General features: G+C 30.3%; 1 protein-coding gene across 1 annotated transcript; it reads right to left on the bottom strand.

Annotated features, from left to right (window-relative positions):
• Positions 1 to 2,599: 2,599 nt before the first annotated feature.
• On the bottom strand, positions 2,600 to 6,080 carry LOC8264280 (isocitrate lyase). Its single transcript, NM_001323712.1, is given in 3 exon segments — positions 2,600 to 2,979; positions 3,054 to 4,656; positions 6,028 to 6,080. Coding segments are annotated over 3 exon segments (1,731 nt in total). The 5' UTR covers positions 6,058 to 6,080; the 3' UTR covers positions 2,600 to 2,881.
• Positions 6,081 to 21,358: the final 15,278 nt, after the last annotated feature.

The raw sequence follows: 21,358 nt of genomic DNA, 5'->3' as shown, positions 1-21,358 counted from the left end.
AAGGAATCTATTGATTATCTCCCAATTAGTTGGACCATAGGTGCGATGATTTACTTCACAGGAAAGGTCTCTAGTTCAAGTCTAAGATGGCCCAGCTGCGCCAAAGAAAAGAACAGAAAAGGCATCTGACTCCTTCATGCATGCTCGACTTGCTTTCTTGACACATCATTATAAAATCCTTTTGCTGATGACACATGTCAAGCTGCTTTCTTAACACATGTCATCATAAACTTTTTTTGTGATAACATATGTCCAAATGCTTTGAACATATGTTATCAAAAGATCTTTTAGTAATGATATGTGCCAAGCAACTTTCTTAACGCATATCATCATAAAATCCTTTTATGATGAAATGTGTCGAAGTACTTTCTTAACACATGACATCATCAAATTCTTTTGTGATGACATGTGTCAAGCTACTTTCTTAACACATGTCATCCTAAAATCCTTTTTTTGATGACACATGTTAAGCTGCTATACAAATACATGTCATTACAAACTCTTTTATGATGAAATTTGTCAAGCTCCTTCAATATATAACACTTATATATAATAAATTATCATTAGTTAGATATTCATGGACTTTAACTTCAGAAGATGCTAGTGTTTCTACTCGAGGTGATTTTCTAAGTTCATTATTAATTAGACATTCATTCTTAACGTGTATAACTTTCTAAGTTCATTATTAATTGACAATGAGAATTTAGTATTAAAATCTTTAACATTAATTAAAATACTTTAATCAACTAAAGGAATAATTAATCAATTATCCCTTAATCTTTTTCATAAATTATAAGTGATGTCTAGCAACATTTCATAATTACCCAATTAATAATAAAAGTATTGATTATCCACGAACCCTTTATTTATAATTATCATGTATTCGAATCCTTCCATTGAACAATATCCTGATCAAGTGAGGATCATGAAGTAGTCAAATTCACTAATTTGATTCTATGACCAAATTCAAGATATGTCTTGATTGAATATGATTAATGGAAAAAGGAAAGCTAGAGATTTTCTAGTCAAGTTGATATCAGATCGCACATGATATTCTCCTTGCTTACTCAAAGTAATGGATTTCTTATTGATGAGCACTCTCCTCCATGCATATGCAACTAGAGCCACTCTTTGCAAGTACCCATTCTAATTATAAACAGATACTTAAAGCATAAGCAAATTTCAATTACATATACATGAGACAACTCTGTCATCTTAGGTCTAAGGATTAGTTATACCATCATAACTTAGTAACGAATTAATGACTTAAATAAATCATACATGTGATTTACTATTTTTTCAAGTCATGTTCAATCCACTTATCTCACAAGTGACCCATAATGATTAACTTAGTAACTCATACTAAATGGCAATGATACTCACCATCTTATATATATTAGTATCTCATACTAATCATAAGGTTAAACACATTATGTTAGTTTTTTCGATTAAAGATGTCCAATATTTTATTCTACAACCAAGAACTATTTATAATATTTATTCTAAAAATTATCTGTCACTTATATTCTCAACTCTTTAGAATGGCGTCTTTAATAAATATTACTGGACACATTCAATAATTATATTACTGCAAAAATAATTGACAGACAATTGTCATTAAAAAAAATAATATTCATTACATAATAATATAATAATGTATGAACCAAAAAGTAAAAGTCCAATTGGCTCTTAGGACATACATCTAACAATTATTTTTATTATTACATAATAAAAATTTAATTTTTTTAAAGTTAATAATTATAATGAAATAAAATTAATAGTATTAGATTCATAATAATAAAATTACAAAGCAATAATTATAAGTTATGAACACAAATTTATTAATAAAAATTATAAATATTAATTATAAAAACTACAGATTCATAAATTATAACTATAAGTTATCGCAGGTATATATAAGGTTCATATATTATAATTCAAAAATACATTAAAAAACTACAAGTTCATAAATTAAAAATAAAAGATTCATGAATTATATATAAATCATAGGTTTATCACACTTACACTTAAAAATTCGTAGATTCATAGTTCAAAATTCATAAATAAAAAATAAATTTTTATATTAACTAATGAATTTACAGTTTACAAATGATGAATCTATACCTTATCTTTGATATACCTATAAGCGATAATTTAACAATCTTATTAATGTTTCAAGAAAAAAAAAACTTGTTGCTATAACTATACTAAACAATGAATTTTCAATGAATCTACATCTTGCTACTAATAAGCCTACAAATTATATTTAATGATTATAACTTTTTATATACAAATATGTGTGAAAATTCAATATCATATAAAAGATAATGATTTTTTGTAAAAATATCAAATTATCTTTAAAAGCTATTTAAAATATATCACCCATAAAATATTAAATCTATAAATAAAAACTACATTGAGAAATCTTATGCAGAATAAATATTTAATCCTTTATTTTTTCTATTAATATTCATGATACTAAAATTATCATAGAAAAATTAAATAAATAAAAATTTAAACCATTAATATATTTTAGATTCTTATATACTGAATGAATCAAGACTCATCAATGACACAATACGAAATGCCTCAACATCATAACAAACAAACAATTGAATTATATTCAAGCATATGAAAAGTAACTGAATTACAGAAAACAAAAAGAATAGGTTCCATTTCTAAGAAAAGCTTTAGAGAAGAGCTAAAGCAGCAGGTACCAAAAACAAGAACGAGGTGGCTATAATTCAAAATCCTGGTACAGCCTAATTGCCTATTAAATTATTGCCACAAATTATTGACCCCAGTTCCAAAATATGGGAACTGGCTAATATCTCAAATTGCAAGAGCTTTACTTGACCATATACTCGAATGCCATGCTCTCCTACATCCTTGCCTTGGCAACCACCTCGCTCCCTGCACTTCCCATTTCCATCGCCCCAGGCCTTGTCCATGTCTCTTTGAACTGCTCTTCGGTCACCCCTGTAAAAAAAAAACATTAGAATGACCAATTTGTAAAATTGTTAAGAATTGTTGCCAGTTTCTTTAGTACTTGCCTTTCCCCATGGCAGCAGTGGAAGAGATACCTCCCTGGACTGTTTTCAGGTACCTATCATAATAGTTAGCACCGGACCATTTCTGATGGGCAAGAGTGTCAACCCCATTTTTCCTTTCCTCTCTCTGGATCCTCTCCACATATGCCAGCATTCCCCTCCTGGCATAGTCTTTTGCAAACGTATCAATCACGAGGGCATCAGCATGGAAACCTCCCAGTGTTATAAACTGCCAACAGAATCCCAACCTGGCTATCCTGGGAATGAAATCTCTCATTTGTTCATCGGTCATTCCTGATGCATCCCAGTTGAAAGATGGTGAAAGATTATAAGCTAACATGATTTCTGGGTGCATGGATTTCACCCCTTCTGCAAATGCGGTGCATTCAGCGAAGTCTGGCTTTGCAGTCTCCATCCAGATAATATCAGCATGAGGAGCAAAAGCCCTGCCGCGAACAACAGCAGCCATAACAGAACCTTTAAATCTATAAAACCCTTCCCTTGTTCTTGGCAAATCCCAATCCCAGAAGAGATTCTTGAGCCCCATTCTATCAGCAATCTCCCTTCCTTGCTCATAAGAAAGGCACTTGTCATAGCTAGTATGATTCATCCATTCATTCATTCTCCTTCTCTTCTCATCTTCTCCGGCATTCATATTCTTAATTGCATCCATTACACATTCGGGAAATGTCTTAAGCTGTGCCATTGCTAGCCAATTGTCCTCAATAGCTTGAAGTTCAGCTCCTGTTTTACCATTAGCCATTCCAGTTGCCAAAAGGGTAGCCAAGCTTTTCCCTCTAAGATTTGGATTAGTAACACCCAAAATGAACTGATGATCTCTAGTATCCACATTACTTTGAATTAAATTAGCTGCCTCGGCATCAGTTCTTGCAACCAAAAGTGTCTCCACACCCATAACATCAAACTGCAACCTTGCTGCAACAAGTCTATTAATATGTTCACTAATAGCAACAAGCACTTTCCCTGCCATATGACCACATTTCTTGGTAACAGAAGACTGATCCTCAATATGAACACCAGCCGCTCCACGCTCAACGAACAATTTACAAAGCTTAACGGTAGCGGTAGTTCCGCCAAATCCAGTATCCCCGTCAGCAATAATTGGCTTAAGATAATCAACATAAGGGGTTCTAGCCCTCTCCTCGCGGCTCATGCTCATTCTAGCCTCTCTTTGCTTCCTGTCATGATATTGCTGAGCAAAGAATAGATGTTCAACTTTGTTGGGGACAGTGTCATAAGGATAATCAGCAAGATCAGGACCTGGCTCATTGGTGGTAGTGTGAGTTGATGAACATTGCCAACCAGAAACATAAATGCTGTCCAAGTGTTTAGCCATCATGGTTACTTGGACAGGGTCAAGGGCACCAAAGGTTCTTGAGGCGGTGCCATTTGCTTGATGGGTTTTCAGAGTTCTCCACAGTTTCTTTGCCAATTCATTTGAGGCATAGCTTTGTTTAAGATTGCCTCTCAATGCTACAACATCTCTTGCAGTGTACGGTCTCCTGGTTAGCTTGAACCTTTCTGAGTTCCACCATGCTTGCACCTCAGCTACTTCGGCCTCGAATCTCCCTTCTTCTTCCATTATCTGTTCATCATAATTTTCATATTCATTACAAAATGTTCTAACTAAACAAAACCTTAGCGATCACTTCACAGGTTACTTTGATACTAAATTGATCTGAGTTTTCAAACTTCAATTTATTGAACTTGAGACAAAAAGTAAATTATTTATTTACTTTCTATAAGATGAACACTTGAAAGTATCACAGGTGCAGTAGGAAACTACCTAGTAGCAAAAATTAATTATACAATGATATATAATATTATTCTGGCTCTTCATTGAATTAGACAGTCATAGCATAATAGCATTTATAATTGCCTTTTATGTTTTTTCATAAAGAAAAAGAAAATACAAAAGAATATCTGTAATTACCATGTATTAGACGTATTGCAGAAAAAGTTGAAAAGTTTTGAAATATTATTAACAATTAGAGAAGAGACCAAACGGTGCCTAAAATGCTCGGTGAGGTCCAATATATCTTAACAATATGATCTAATATATACTTTATCTCGTTTAAGTTTGTGATGAAGTTCTTGCTTTATAGAGAAACAACAAATGATAGAACTATTCTATTGAACCGTATAGACAAAAGTGTATTACAACTTCCCTTGGAGTGTTTGATATTATTATTGGGTGTTGAAAAAAATAAATTTAGAATCTCTTTTTAACCTAAAATATTAATTTTTTAAATTTTTTTATAAATAATTTTCCTTAAATTATTTTTCAGAAAAAACATCAATTAATTTACTTTTTGCAAAAATAATTTCAGAGTTTAAAAATAAAATAAAGATAAAAAGAAACACTTTTTTTTTTCAAATTTTAACGCTAAATATACTCTTATTAGCATAAATTTAAAATGCGACTTATTCAAATATAAAATGTTTAATACATAAAATTAATTAAAAATGCGATAAAATAGACCTTAAGTAGTGAATTAGACTAGATATAAAGGGGCCTATTAAGTGTATAAACTGAAACTAAAATGTGCTTTTAGAATGCAGACTCAGAGAAAATAATGCAGAGGTTGAGAATTTAGTTCTTCAATTTGTACTTTTTCCTTTTCTCAAATTTCTGATTGAAACAAACCCTTCATATGATCATGAAATGATCTTAAAAGGGAGAATATAAATTCAAATTTAAGAAAACAAATAAAGAATCTTAGCAACCATCATAACATATGCTAAAATATATGGGCTGCCCTCATTTTTTTTGGATTAATTAATTCGGAGAACTCACGCTTCTAAAAATGAGATGATTTCAGTACTAATTGAACTACATCCAAAATAGTTTAGTTCGCCATTATGACAGAATGAATTCTGAATTCTTACAATAAGAAACCCCAATGTTGGCAAATTAAACATAGAAAAATAGAAGAGAAGGTTTTGTTATGCTAACCATAGAAGGACCAGAGAAAGATGCAGCCATTGCCAAAAGCTTTTAAGATTGTTCGGAAGAGGAAGCAAGCTTTTTCTTTTGTGTAAAGAACTAAGAGAAGTTGATGTAAGAGTCACCGCAAGCTCCTCAATTTATAACACAAAAAGAAAGTGGAATAGAATGATGTTGTAATATTTTCTGGATAAGGAAAAGAATTCAAAGAATTACAAAAACCAAGAAATTTTAATCACTAAATTGTTTTCTTGAATTAAATCTAATCTCTAATTCGTAATAAAATATAGTTGCATATTTATCTTCAGAAAGTGAGCGAAACACGTCCCTAGGGAGGTGCATTTTGGAGGCACGTATTCTTTCCATGTACGTTAATGCCACCATGCTCCTGTCTTATTCCAGTGTTCCATGATGTCATCATTTTTTATTGATGTTATAACTGATTTCTGTTTTTCTGTTTTGTCTTCTTTTCTTTCTTTTTTCTTATTTCCTTTTGTAATAATTATATTCATCATCTGCCTCTGAATTATAATGAAAACTTTTTTGGTCAATAATGTAAACCGGGTTAGATGGAATTCTTTTTTTTCTTCTTTTTCCTTTTTTCACACTAGTTCTTTTTTCAATCAAATAAGACAAAGTGAGCCACCACTTGTAGCGACTATTGAACGTAATTAAATAGATTTTCTTTTATTACAGAATGTTTGTAGACCTATAAATTAGAATTTAAGTCCGTTACTGTAGCTAAATAAAAAAAATCTAATTAGAATGTAAGTTGAATGATATTAGAAAGGTATAAATACTTTAAAAACGACCTCTGAAATTTAAATTTAGAATCTTATAACCTGATGAAAACATTTGAACTACTAACCTACTGCTCTATGTGATCACACTAGCTTGACATGGGAAGAAAAAGAGAATCATATGTGTGCGCCATAGAAATGCCCCTTTTAACATTTGAAAATGTGATTTTTCAAAGTATTTCATGGCATCGATCATCTTGTCAAGAGAATTTTGCTAATAGTCAAATGAACAAATACTAGAGAGAAAAACAGAGCCAAGGTTATCCTTAGGGATGCAAAAGAAGAGTTTACCTCTGATGTTAGAGCTTGAGCTCTACTCATTAATTAGACAAATCAAGTTGAAGTTGAAACTCAATAATTATATTAAACAAATTAAGTTCAAATTTGTCTAGTTAAGAATTAAAAAGTCTTTTATTAATTATAAATTAAATAATTAATAATAACCAAGTATTATCGGTCAATTTACTATGATAAAAAAATAGGGTTAACCAAGTTTATATTCCACTGCAACATGGGGATTTAAGAGATCGTGTCATGATCGGACTCTAGTTGAAAAGTTCAATCTAACTTAGAACTCTGGTGGCAAATAAGAGAACTAAGTCCTAATATAATCGGGACGACCTACATCTACAGAGTTCTTGTCTTAGTAGGACGAGGAGACCTCCAACATCTATATAAGAAACTATGGTACAATGTTTACAGGTACATGCTATTTTATACACTCATTATACTTAAGCTACTCTTTCACAAATTACTGACCTAATCATCAGAGTAAGTGACTGAAAAAATCTGTCCGACACTTTCTACCCATTCTTGCAGATACTTTGGAGATCAAGTTAACCTTTCAAAATCTTTTTGATAGCTCACTCTGTGACTGAGTTATCAATTGGCGCCATTTGTGAGAAACTCTTATGCAAAAAGATTTATTTCCTTACCTCATTAAGCTAAATGGCATCTGGTCAGGATCAAAGTGGGGATGTTCTCTCACCGAAAACTGGGTTGGTTCTAGTAATCAACCTGTTGGATCTTTAATTTCTCCGCAAGCCAATCAGCGATCCTCGGGTCCCCCAAGATTGATCATACCATTTTTCTAGCCTTAAAGAAGAAATCTTTTTGATAATTACCCCATGCTTGAGCAGATCTTCAGTAGAAATTATACCTAGAGAGATCCACCATTCACGGAAGATGTTTCAGTTGCACGACAAACGGAGAAGGTACAGAGACCTTCAACACCTATGCCTCAGACACCATTCTTCCTATTACCTATTACACCTTAGAGCTGACCTTCACCGTCTGGTCTTCCTTAGAATCCTTAGCAACAATACCAAAGGGCATCGTTAGTATGTATAATCGACAGGTGGAAGAGATGAAAAAGTATTATGAGAGTGCCCTGGCTCAAACACTTGAAAGGCAAGCTACGTCGACAAGCACCAGTCGAATTCTAGCAATTACCAGGCATACTATTGATATTGGTTCGCCACCAACATACAAATTCTGAGGAGAACAAATACTCGGGCGGAGGATAATCGGTCTTGAAAAGAAATAGCTGAGTTAGAGATACCGAGAAAGAGAGTTATAGTTCTCAGAATCATGACTCTGCATGGATTGAGGAGGCTAATGCTTTGAAAAAGATCGTACGAGAAGGATAATGGGAGATGAAGTCCTCTTTAAGGGTAATCCCCTATGCTCGAGCATCCTAGCAGAGCACTTTTCTTAGAAGTTGGAATTGCCATATTTAGATTCCTATAATGGTCTGGGGGATCCGTTAGGTCATGTTAATAATTTTAAAATTAAGATAGGGTTGCATAATGTGTCAGATCTAATTAAGTGCAGGATTTTTCTGACAACCGTAAAGAAAAGTGCTCGAAAGTAGTATCAAAGCTTGCCAGAGGGCTCGATATACAACTTTGCTACACTTGTTGAACTGTTCAAAGCTTAGTTCATCACCAGTATACCTCTGAAACAAAGGCTCAACGATTTAAAGAAGTGTATTCAGAGGCGTGGTAAAAGCCTATATTTTTTTTAGAGAGATTCAATAAAGAAGCTGTCTAAGTAGATAACATTAACCAAGATACAGCCATAGATGCAATAACTGACAATAACTGCATGAACAAGTTCAAAGATTCGCTAACCATTGACCCGCTAGAGTCATATGCCGAGCTTATGGACCGAGCTCACAGCTTCATCAGATTAAACGAAGATTACTGAGTTGGAAGGAGACTATGATAATCGATCAAAATGGAAATCTGACCAATCAAGCAAAGGTATAAGGATGATAGGAGGAGGAATGATTCTAGAAATAGTAATGAGAAAGACTTTGCTCCTCTGAACACATCAAAGACCAACATCTTGATGTAAATCTAGAAGAATAAAGGTGATATCAGGTATCCAAACCCTATAAGAGAGCAAACTGTAGATACCAAGAACAAAAATAAGTTTTGTAAGTTCCACAACAATCATAGCCATGATACTGAAGATTGTATACACTTTAAAAGAGATATTGATTGACTGATTGAGAAATGACATCTCAAGAGATTTCTTGTTGGAAAAAAGGGTCATTCAGACAAGAATAGGAGTTCTAGGGATTCCAGATGATTAAGAGATTGAGATCAGGAGGGATCCACAAGAAAGAGAGATCTAAAAAGGGCGATAATAATGTAATCTATGAAGGAGCTATGTTTGTAGCTAAGAGGAAAAGCCGAGTTATGATGGCCGAGAAGGAAAAGCTCCTAGATATAGTTTTCTTAGAAAATAATGAAGAAGGAATTGAAATGCCTGACCAAATTGCCTTAATAGTCTCAGGATTTATTGAGAACTATTAGGTAAGGAGGTTATTTGTGGATCATGGAAGTGCAATTAACATCACGAGTCTATAGTGCTACAAAGCCATTGGTGGGGAGTGATGCATCTAAAGCCATGCACGATTCCATTGCTTGGTTTAGATAGCTAGCCAATGCAGCTTTTTAAGAATAGCCGAGCTAATGGTAGAGCTCAGAGAAGAAACCAGGAAAGTGGATAGAATAAAAGGTTTGACCAAAAAGTGGCGAACTTCCTTCTCCGTAATTGATATTTTGTTTGCATACAATATAGCCTTCGGACGGCCTATGCTGATGGAAACAAAGGCAACCACAAGTAGTAACTATTTGAAGATGAAAATTCTGACTTCTAGAGGGGTCATTACTGTGCTCGGTAATCAGAAGATGGCGAGGAAGTGCTATCTTACTGCGCTAAAAAGGACATGCCAAACACACCTTATAGAAACTTTAATGCATCCACTGGTGGAAGGTCTAACTAAAGTAGAGTCGATGGGAGAGTTAAGAAAGTTCTCTGTAGGCATAGATCCAGAGAAATAGTTCAGATCAACACTGAGTTATCCGGTCAAATGATTGAGAGCATAGAACAGGTGCTTATTGAGAAAAAGCAAATGTTCGCTAGCTCATTTTCTAAGATAGTTAAGGTTGATTTGAATATAATCTCCCATCAATTAAATGTCAATCCAGGCTTCAAGCCGGTTAAATAGCAGAAGAGAAGTTTTGCTCCTGAAAGGTAAATCGCCACAGTAGAGGAGGTCAACAAGTTGCTGAAAGTCGGGTTCATCAGGCCGATAATGTATCTTGACTGGAAAGCAAATTTGGTTTTGGTTAAGAAGCCAAATAGGAGATAGAGGATGTGTGTTGATTTTACATATCTAAATAAGGCTAACCTGAAGGATGGTTATCCTCTCCCTAATATTTATCAGATAGTGGATTCAACAAGTGGCTATAAAGTATATAGCTTTATTGACGCTCCTCAAAGGTATAAGATGTATAAGTCTAATAAAGAGAAGACTTTTTTTCACGAATAGAATTACCTTTTGTTACACAGTAATGCCTTTTGGTCTAAAGAACACTAGAGCACATACTAAAGATTATTAAACACTATGTTCAAAGATCAGATAGGCAAGAATATAGAGGTATATGTGGACGATATGATCATCAAGTCGGCTAGAACCGAGGATTATTTAGAGATCGAAAAGAATCATTCAACATCTTAGAGAAATACCAGCTCAAATTAAACCTTGACAAGTGTGTTTTTAGTGTCAAAGCTGAAAAATTCTTAGGACAATGAAGTACATAAGTTAAATGGTTGAATAATAGCTCTAAGTCGGTTCATTCCCTGCTCGGCTAAAAGATGCCTACCTTTCTTCAAAACTCTGAAGAATGTTAAGAATTTTGAATGTCAGAAGGCTTTTGAAGAGATAAAGAAGTTTATGAGCTCACCATCCTTACTCAATAGACCTTTGAGTGAGGAAAGCTTGTAATTGTATCTGGCGGTGACTAAGGAAACCATCGCCTCTATACTAGTCAAGGAGGATGATGGCGAACAAAAGCCTATCTATTATACTAGTAAGGTTTTGAAAGGAGTAGAAACTCGGTACCCCATAGTAGAGAAATTAGCCTTAGTTATCATCACCATCATTACTGCTCAAAGGTATCATCAAATCAAGATGTATAAGTCTAACGAAGAGAAGACTTCTTTTTTCACGAATATAATTACCTTTTGTTACACAATAATGCCTTTTGGTCTAAATAACACTAGAGCACATACTAAAGATTGGTAAACACTATATTCAAAGATCAGATAGGCAAAACTATAGAGGTATATGTGGACGATATGATCATCAAGTCGGCTAGGGCCGAGGATTATCTAGAGATCTAAAAGAATCATTTAACATCTTAGAGAAATACCAGCTCAAATTAAACCTTGACAAGTGTGCTTTTAGCGTCAAAGCTGAAAAATTCTTAGGATTCATGTATCTTACAAAGAGGGATATTGGCTAACTTCGATAGAATTAAGGCAATCATAGAAATGAGACCCACCAAGTAGCATCAGCGAAGTACACAAGTTAAATGGCCGAATAATAGCTCTTGGTCGGTTCATTCGCTGCTCGGCTAAAAGATGCCTACCTTTCTTCAAAACTCTAAAGAATGTTAAGAATTTTGAATGTCAGAAGGCTTTTGAAGAAACAAAGAAGTTCTTGAGCTTGCCATCCTTACTCAGCAGACCTTTGAGTGAGGAAAGCTTGTAATTGTATATGGTGGTGACTAAGGAAACCATTGCCTCTATACTAGTCAAGGAGGATGATAGCGAACAAAAGTCTATCTATTATACGAGTAAGATTTTAGAAAGAGTAGAAACTCGGTACCCCATAATAGAGAAATTAGCCCTAGTTATAATCACCATAATTACTAAGCTCAGATAGTATTTTGAAGCACAATAGTGATAGTTAGAATAAATCAACCACTAAGGAAGGCACTATAGAGGCTAGAAACATCTGGGTGACTTGTCATTGGTCAGTTCAGGTGGGGGCTTTTCATGTTTGATATGAGCCTAGAAAAGCTATGAAAGTGCAAATATTAGCCGACTTTTTGGTAGAGAATGAGCAAGCCAAAAAGTGCATAAAAAGTCGATGAAGCTCTTATTAAATGGGCCTTGCATGTTGACAAAGCATCTAATGTTAAGAGGGCTAATGGAGCATCATCCAAGTCCTACGAGATGAGAACAAAGAAGCAGACTACTTAGCCAAACTCGCCTCACAAAGTGAGTCGAGCAATGATGTCCCATTCAACATATATGAAAAGTCGACTATAGCAAAAGAAGAGGTATTTGGTCATTGAAGAATATGACCCTCGGATGAAGGAGATCATCTAGTACCTCGAAGAAGGAAAGTTACAAGAGAACAAGAATGCTGCAATTAAAGTTGTAAAGACCTTGACCATGTACTCTTTTCAAGAGGGTATCCTGTACAGGAAATCAATATCTTATCCTTGGTATACATGTATCTTGAAGGAAAGGCAATTTGTCCTTAGAGCAATCCATGAAAGGATCTATAGTGCTCATGAAGCAGCTGGCACCATAGGCAGAAAAGCTATTCTCCATGGATATTTTTAGCTGACCATGGAGTGATTTGCTTGAATAGAAACCAGATCAGCTTCATCAAGAATCAATCCTTATTCTTTCTCATCCGCCAGCGAAATCTTCCATATAACTCCATTTTAGTAGTGTTACCATATAATAGCGCTATGGTAAAATATGAAAGCAAAGAAAAATACAAGTGAAAAACCTCATCACAAATAACGAGACAGTCTAAAACTTATCAGAGAAACAAGACAAATCATTAAATCATAGTCAACAAGTTATTAAAAGATTGTTTATTTATGTATGTTTTGAATCAATAGACTTATAAGAAAGTTTCCTTTTATTATATTTTTGCTATATCACAGACTCATGAAATACTAGTAAGTACAGTGGGTCCGGTGTCTAGAACTCAATGATGCATCCTTTGAAAGATTGTTATATCATGCACAGAAACATTAAATTTTATATATTTAAGGTCAAACATACTTGTCTTGTTAGAAATAAAATCAGAGTGTGTGTTTTAATAAATTATAAAATTAGGATTTATTTAATTAGATATTAATTGACATTTTATATCCTTAAATAGTTAATAAACTAAGAAAATAAAAATAAATTAATAATATAAATTTAGATTTATTACAAAATAGATAAATCAATATACCATAAATATTATTTTATCATGTCTCATCTCTTAATTTTATATTATGTTATTATTTAAAAAAATATTATATTCTTTATTATAATTTTTATAATTTAATATATTTTATATTTCTTTTTTACTATATTACTAAAATTATTTTTAGGAATATGTTAATACTTTTACAAAAATTATACTATATATTAAAATAATATAAGTTTTATTAACATAATGAAGAGTAAATATAATAAAAAGTAATTTTATGTTTTCAAAAGAATAATAATAATTTTAACATTTTTTCTCCAAACATTATTATTATATAATTTAAATTTATAAAATGATTTCAAGGTTCGTGTGTTGTAAATCGTAGATTCATCACACGTATGACCGAAGTTCATAAATTACAGCTTAAAAAATTATAAATTAAAAAAAGATTCATATGTTAAGAACAAGTTCACGAGTAAAAATTAATGAATATACTTTTCATATTTAATGAATCTAATAAATAAATTTATAATTTATCAATAATGAACCTAATATGTTTAATAAATCTTGCATTAATAATATATTAATATATAATTTATAAGTAATGAATCTAAAGTTTATGTTTAATGAACCTGATAGTGATAATAAATGAATATACACTTTATAAGTAATAAATAACAAATTCATATGTTAAGGATAGATTCATAAATAAAAGTTAATGAATATATATTTTATATTTAATGAACCTTATACTAGTAACATATGTATATATAATTTACAAGTAATGAACTTAAAATATATATTTAATAAATATGATGCTAATAATAAATGAATGTATATTTTATAAGTGATGAATCTAGTTCATATTTGATGCATTTGATACTAATAACAAATGAGCATACACTTTATAAATAATGAATATACCGTCTGTACATAAAACAAATCAGTATTCATAGGTTAAAATATAGAATGTTTATTATCTATAAATTACAAGTTCTTCAAATGTACACTTGAGGTTCATTTAATATAGTACACACATTAATATCTATATAATAGTCTAGTCTCAATTAGCTATTTATTTTTTATAATTAAGCTTATTAAATACTTTTTTAATCTAAATAACATATTAAAAAATGTTAATTAATATGGATATACGATTTACAAGTGAAGAATCTAAAGTTCGTGTTGAATGAACTTAATACTAATAATAAATGAATATACATTTTATAAGTAATGAGTATAATGTCTATACATAAAATAAGTCACTATTCATAGGTTATAAAAATAACATATTCATTATCTATAAACTGCAAGTTCATTAAATGTACATTTGAGGTTCATTTAATATAATACACACATTAATATCTATAGAAGAATTATTTAGTCTCATTTTAGCTATGTGCTTCCTATAATAAAACTTATTAAATACTTTCTTAATCTAAATAAAATATTAAAGTTAATTAGTATGAATATACACTTTATAGATGATGAATTTAAAATTTATATTTAATGAACTTGACACTAATAATAGATAGATACATAATCTATTAGTAATGAATATATTGTTTGTGCATAAAACAAATCAATATTTATAGGTTAAACATATTATATTCATTATCTATAAACTACTAGTTCATCATCAAATGTACACTTGACATTTATTAAATATAATACACACATTACTATCTATGGAAAAGTCACTTAGTCTCAATTAGCTATTTGTTCTTTATAATTAAATTTATTAAATATTTTCTTAATCTAAATAAAATACTAAAAAAGGTTAATTAGTATGAAATGAAGGAGATAATAATTAATATACTTATAAATAAATAAATAAATAATATTTAGTAATAAATAAAATTATTTTTACAATTTAAAATTTAATAAAAGTATTAATTAAATATAAATTTTTGAGTTTTATAACTAATTAGTTTGTAACAAAACTATTTTATTATCCAAAAAATATAGGAAAATTATATACAATTAAAAAGTCAAATAAAGTTTTAAAAAATAAATATTATGCACTAGTAAGATGACTCATGTTTATAATGCTATGTTAGCCATCTTTTTACAAAAATATATAAAATTTAGAAAATAACAAAAAATATATGTTATTAATTTTGAGTTTCTAAAAATACGCTACGTCTTTAAGAAATTAACTTTGTTTTGATTTCTGCTGGTTTTGGTTGGTTTATGTTTAATATCTATTAAGTTTATAATTGGTTTTAAAAAGAAAAACAATTATTCGCAAAACCAAAATTATAAGATAATATTTAAAAATAAATATACATTACAACCTATGCTTCAATTCAGTAATGAGATGAAACCGTACGAAAAGTTAGCATTAAAAAGAAAAGTTAAAGTTTTATTGAGTTCTTCTGAAATGTATATGATCGAGTAATATGCGGGTAAAATAATACACACAAATTTCAAGAAACAATATTTTAACCGACAATATAGGAAAATGTTAAATGTTTTATTAATATTTATTCTAATATTATTATTCATATGATATGGTAGATAATATTTTTATAGAATTTTACTTTAATCTAGAAATACTAATAAATAATTTAATAAATATATAGAATATATTGTTATTACATAAATAAAAATTAAGTATAAGATTACTCGATCATATAACATAAAGAACAGAAATTTAAAATACAATATGGTGAAGAGCTAATATTATTTAATTGATTTTTGCATGGACAGAAAGCGGTGCATGACTCCAACGTAAGATGTCTACCCAAGAAGGAGAGGAAGAGGTTCACGTAACTGTCATGCATGTCTTCACATGGCTATTATAACTGTAAGACACGTGGAAGGCTAAATATTTTGCCTTATTAGTTTATAATTTAAATTTTAAGAAGGAAATGTATTATTTATAAATATATTTAATATTATATTATTTTAGTAGTATAAATTTTTAATACTTCATTATATATTTACATTACAAAATTAATTTTCTTAAGTAACAAGTTATCTAAGAGTTTTTTAATAAGATCAATAATTTCATGCTTATCCCCTTGCGGTTTTCTGCTTTCTCTTTGTGTTAAAAATTGTTATTTTGTTTCTTTTTGTAACTAAAAGGGAAAAGAAAAAAGTCCTAAAATACAGTTCAACTCTTATCTCTTTTCCTTTTGGGAATTTTCTTAGTAAATAGAAGAGAATAGACTTTTGTCCCTTCCATTATTTCATTAATCATTTACCAAAAGTAAAATCAAGATTTTCTATTATTTTTAATTTTAGCAGAATACATTTGTTGATTTACAAAAATTAAACACCTGAAGAGCTTCGTCTTGTCCCAACTTTAGTCACTATTATTACCAATAAAAGACCAAAACTATTATAAATTGTGAACATACAACACAATAATAGACAGATAAAATACCAAAAGTGTCATCAATTGTGAACATACAACACAATAACAGACCAAAACCATCATTAATTGCGAATATACAACACAATAGCAGACATCTTGCAGTTTAGAAATCTTGATAGAAAGACTCGGATTAAATGTAGGAGATTTTAACAAGACTAACTTTTATTTCATTTTCTACTTGTTATTATTATTTTATTATAATTATCAATTAAAATAAATTATTAAAAATTAATAAAATTTCAGCTAAAGATATTTATGTCTCTAAGCTTTGATAATTTAATCAGTTTAATATTTTAATTTTTAATATAATTTACTAACATCTAAACATATTTTATAATTTCTTAATAAATTTTATATATACCTTTATTTAATACATCTACGATGTATAGTATGTAATTATCTAAATATGATCAAAAAGTGAAATTTAAATATATAATAAATTAGATCAAAAGCTAAAAGTATTTAAAATTAAAGAAATTTAGATTTTAAATGCCTATTAAATTAAATTGATATATGTATGCATTTGACCTAATATTACATATATTTTTTTAATATTTTAAATTTCTGTAATACAATAAATATAAAAATTACATTAAAAATATTATTAATTACTTTAAAAATTTATTTTATAATATAATTATTATACTAATTTTAGTTAAAAGTCATCGTATAACTAAAAAAACTAGATACATTAGTTAAATATAATTCGAAAAATAAATTAAACTTCTATTTGGTTGATCTAAAATCATTAGTTAATTAGCAAAACGATTTAGTTATAATTGTATAATAAATAATAAAGTTATAAATTATTACTTTTTGAGAAAAATTTATTATTGTCATATCTATATATTAAAACTATTAATATATATATCAGAAAGTTTTTTGTGGTTCAATTTTTATATATAAGCTGGTGTAAACACTTTTTTTTTTTTTACAAATAATAATACAAAAAGAGTTAAAATTTTATTTTGTAATATATCTGTTTTAAGTTGGATGAGATTTGAATTTTAAAACTTACTAGTTTTATTAATTATTAATTTACAAGATATCTAATTAAAGCTCTGTTTGAAAATATGCTGGTTAAAGCTCTATTTGAATGTAGGTTGCCAAATCTGTTTATCTAAATTGTTTCGTTTTGTTTTCTTAATTATGAAAAGTAATATTTGAAGAAAATAAAAATTATCTTTTAAAGTAAACCCAGTAATATAAATCTATACAAAAATTTATAACAATTTAAATTTAATTCTTAAAATAATGATAATTCCAAATAAGTCTGTGATAGTAAAAAAGCAAAAGGAAAAAAAAATAAATCCGTCCGATAAACTTGAAAAGTTTGTAGTTTTTTCTTTTCTTTTTTTCCTCTTTTTTGGAGGAATTAGTCACGAAGCTGATGAAAGAAACAGTTAGAAGAGGTTGTGTTTGGAGTCCCGAGGAGAAACTAAGGATAACCCTATCCCTATCCCTATCCCTGTCCCTATCCCCGGCTCCTATCTGTGTTTAATCTTTCTTTCCCATAATATCTGACAATAAAAGCATGACTGTTTGAATCTATCCTATAGATTGATCCTTCGACCTTCTGGTAGCCGCCTCCAATCATCCGTTCTTATCTTTTTTTCTTCAATATTTTTGTTATGTCCATATGATAGACAACGATTATCCTAAACTGCCCATGACATTAGTAAGTCAAAACTGAACAAATTGTGTCCCATGCCATATAATCACATTTTCAAGGCTTCAATTTTTGGACCAGTCAAGTCCATTCTTCACCAATCCAGCTAGTTCTGATGCTAGATTCTTGGTTTTAAGATTTTTCATTGTCTCTTTGTGATGGTAATTTTCTTTTAAGTAAAATTTTATAAATATAAATTTATAATAGCGTGTCTGGGCAATAATCTTAGGCGTTTATTTAAGTGTTTTTAGCGACTATGGCACTGTAAGACTTTTTTACTTAATTGGGAATCCGCTAACTAGTCACTGAGACTAGAGCGGAGATGGGAGTCACCATCGAGTAGTCACCGAGACACTTTTACTAATGAAAGGCGCTTCTCATATTCCATAAGGAAGCTTATGCCACAAAATCCAAAGATTGATTCGGAAGCCAACTTCCTTATTTGTGTATATTAGTTTTTAATTTTATTATCTAATAAATTATTTTCTATAAATGCAAGTAATCTATACACAGTTATACCAAATAACACACATAATTCACCATGGTCTAGCCCGTTTTATTCAAGCCCAGCCCATATTGGAGTTGTTAGCCTAAATTACTAGTTAATTATGTATATATAGCTTGCCTAATATAGCTTAATTACATCTTATGCTTTTGATTTTCAACCTTTAGACTTAATGGACTATTTATTATGATAACACCCGTTCATTATAATCCTAATTCTACTGAAGTCCAATCCTTATTAAAACATGCTAAGGCCCACTGAATCTACTTCAGTTTTAGGTTTAGGTCCACTTAATGTTGATTAGCCTATTGGATTACAATATTCATATTGGATCCAGTTTTAACCCTAAATCTATGTGGCCAATTTTAATTAATCAATTACATAATCACATATTTTATAATCATACAGTAAGTAAAATAAATAAAATAAAGGCAGAAAATAAATTTAATTATTAAAACTCGGCCTATAACTAAAGTTGTAAAGAAAAAATACCTAAAAATCTAATACAGTACATTAAAATACATCAAAATAGTCCAAAGCCAAAAAAATCTAGGACTGAAGAATGCATAACCAATCGGCTCTAGGGTTCCAATGAGTTTTCTATCGATTCATCAGTGCATCTTACATTCTCAAAGTCATATTTCACATGCATAAAGAGTAAAATTAATTAGATATGAAAGAAATAAAATGAAAATAAAAATCAAAACAATAGGAATCAATCGAACAATCAAAAATCCTAAAACTGACAGAAACCCTAGAAACTAAAAGTACAGTAATAAAAAGATATCAAATCAGTCATGCAATCCTATTCAATATATTTAATAACTAAATCATGATGAAAATATAAATCTAATTATTAATCCTGTTGCATATGTCTAACTAGATTCAAAATTCTAATTGGTAAAATTATCAAATTCAAAACTCTAGAGTTCTTATTATCATATTCAAAATCCAATTAATACGCAGATTCACAAGAAACCCAAACTAATAATACTAATCATAAATAACAACAGTAATCCTAATCATGTTTCTAACAATAAATAATAAAAAAAGAAAATTAAAAGGACAAAAACATGATTTTAATATGATGATGAATGCATGTTTGGTAAAGCCTTTAGGTTGTCACCGTAGTTGATGGTTTTGTGTGTCTCAAATGATGATGAGGCAATAGAGTCAAAGACTGGTTGGGAGTCCGGTACTGGATCTGGCGTTGAGAAAATTTATGTCGATTTAAAAATAAGTTTCCAAAAACAGTTCTTTCTTGAGTGGCTTCTTTCTTAGTGACTTGAATTCTCTACCCAAATAAGAACGATAATCTTTTTTATCTCTTTCTCTCTAGCTTTTTCTCTTTGTTTCTAGTTATTGTTCTTTTTTGTCTTTTGTTATCTCTCATTATTACCTGTTATTACTTGTTAACCCTAATTCCAATCACCTCTTTCTATTTATAGAGGTAGAATTTCAAAGAAAATCCTATGAAAAATGATAATTTTAATTATTTTAAAAAATAAAATTCATAAATATCCAAATTTAATTCTTTAAGTTTAAATAATTATCATTAAGAATTCATGATTATCATTAAAAATCTTCTAGAATATGTGTTTGGATGTGAAATCATCGAGAGAAATGACATCGAAGTGCAAAAAAACCTAATCAGCACAATGTAGAGCCGAATAGCTCTACACAAGAAAAGTTAAAAAAACTTGCAATTAAGTCCCTGAATTTGTGAAAACTGCTGTTTTAACTCTCAAACTTTATTTTTATTGATAATTGAGTCTAAATTGATTTTAAAAAAGTAATTCCAATTAGATAACCTCAATCCTAACCTCGGATTCGCCTGTCCTTATCTTCCGAGACCCAAGAAGGCGGTAACTTTCATTATAGGGTTATTTGTATTTCTCTCGATATCTAGATCCAAAAAAGGAATGCTAACAGCTGCCCCTGATTTGTCAAGATTTATAAGCACGCAATGCATTAAATAAATTGAGACAAATCATATATATCAAGGATATAGCAAAAGGATATTATATTAGTTGTAAAAGCCACACCCCGTAAGCTTAAACTTCGATCATTGATTTGATGCGAGTGCCACGCCCACTTGGGTTGGCTTCACCTGCTTGGGTTGAGGACTTCACGTACTTAGGTAGAGGACTTCGCCTGCTCAAGTTGAGGACTTCACCTGCTTTAGTTGAGGACTTAGCCTGCTGTTTAGGGACTACGCCCGTTGAATTGGGAACTATGCCCATTGAATTTACGACTGTAGAGATTTTCTTCTGGCTATTTTCCATTTTAGGAAATAATTTGCCACTTCGGATCAATTTGGTAACTTTTCGCTTTCGGGTACTTAGGTTAAAATTTCCCACCTTGGAGTATGCTTTGATTTATTTTGATGCTGTCTAGAAGCTACACCAGTGTTTAGTCCATCTAGGGACTAAAATGTAAGACCATACTTATAATTTTTGCAAAA

Source organism: Ricinus communis, chromosome 7, assembly GCF_019578655.1.
Source record: "Ricinus communis isolate WT05 ecotype wild-type chromosome 7, ASM1957865v1, whole genome shotgun sequence".
NCBI lineage: Eukaryota > Viridiplantae > Streptophyta > Magnoliopsida > Malpighiales > Euphorbiaceae > Ricinus > Ricinus communis.
This window is presented reverse-complemented; position numbering and strand designations above follow the sequence as displayed.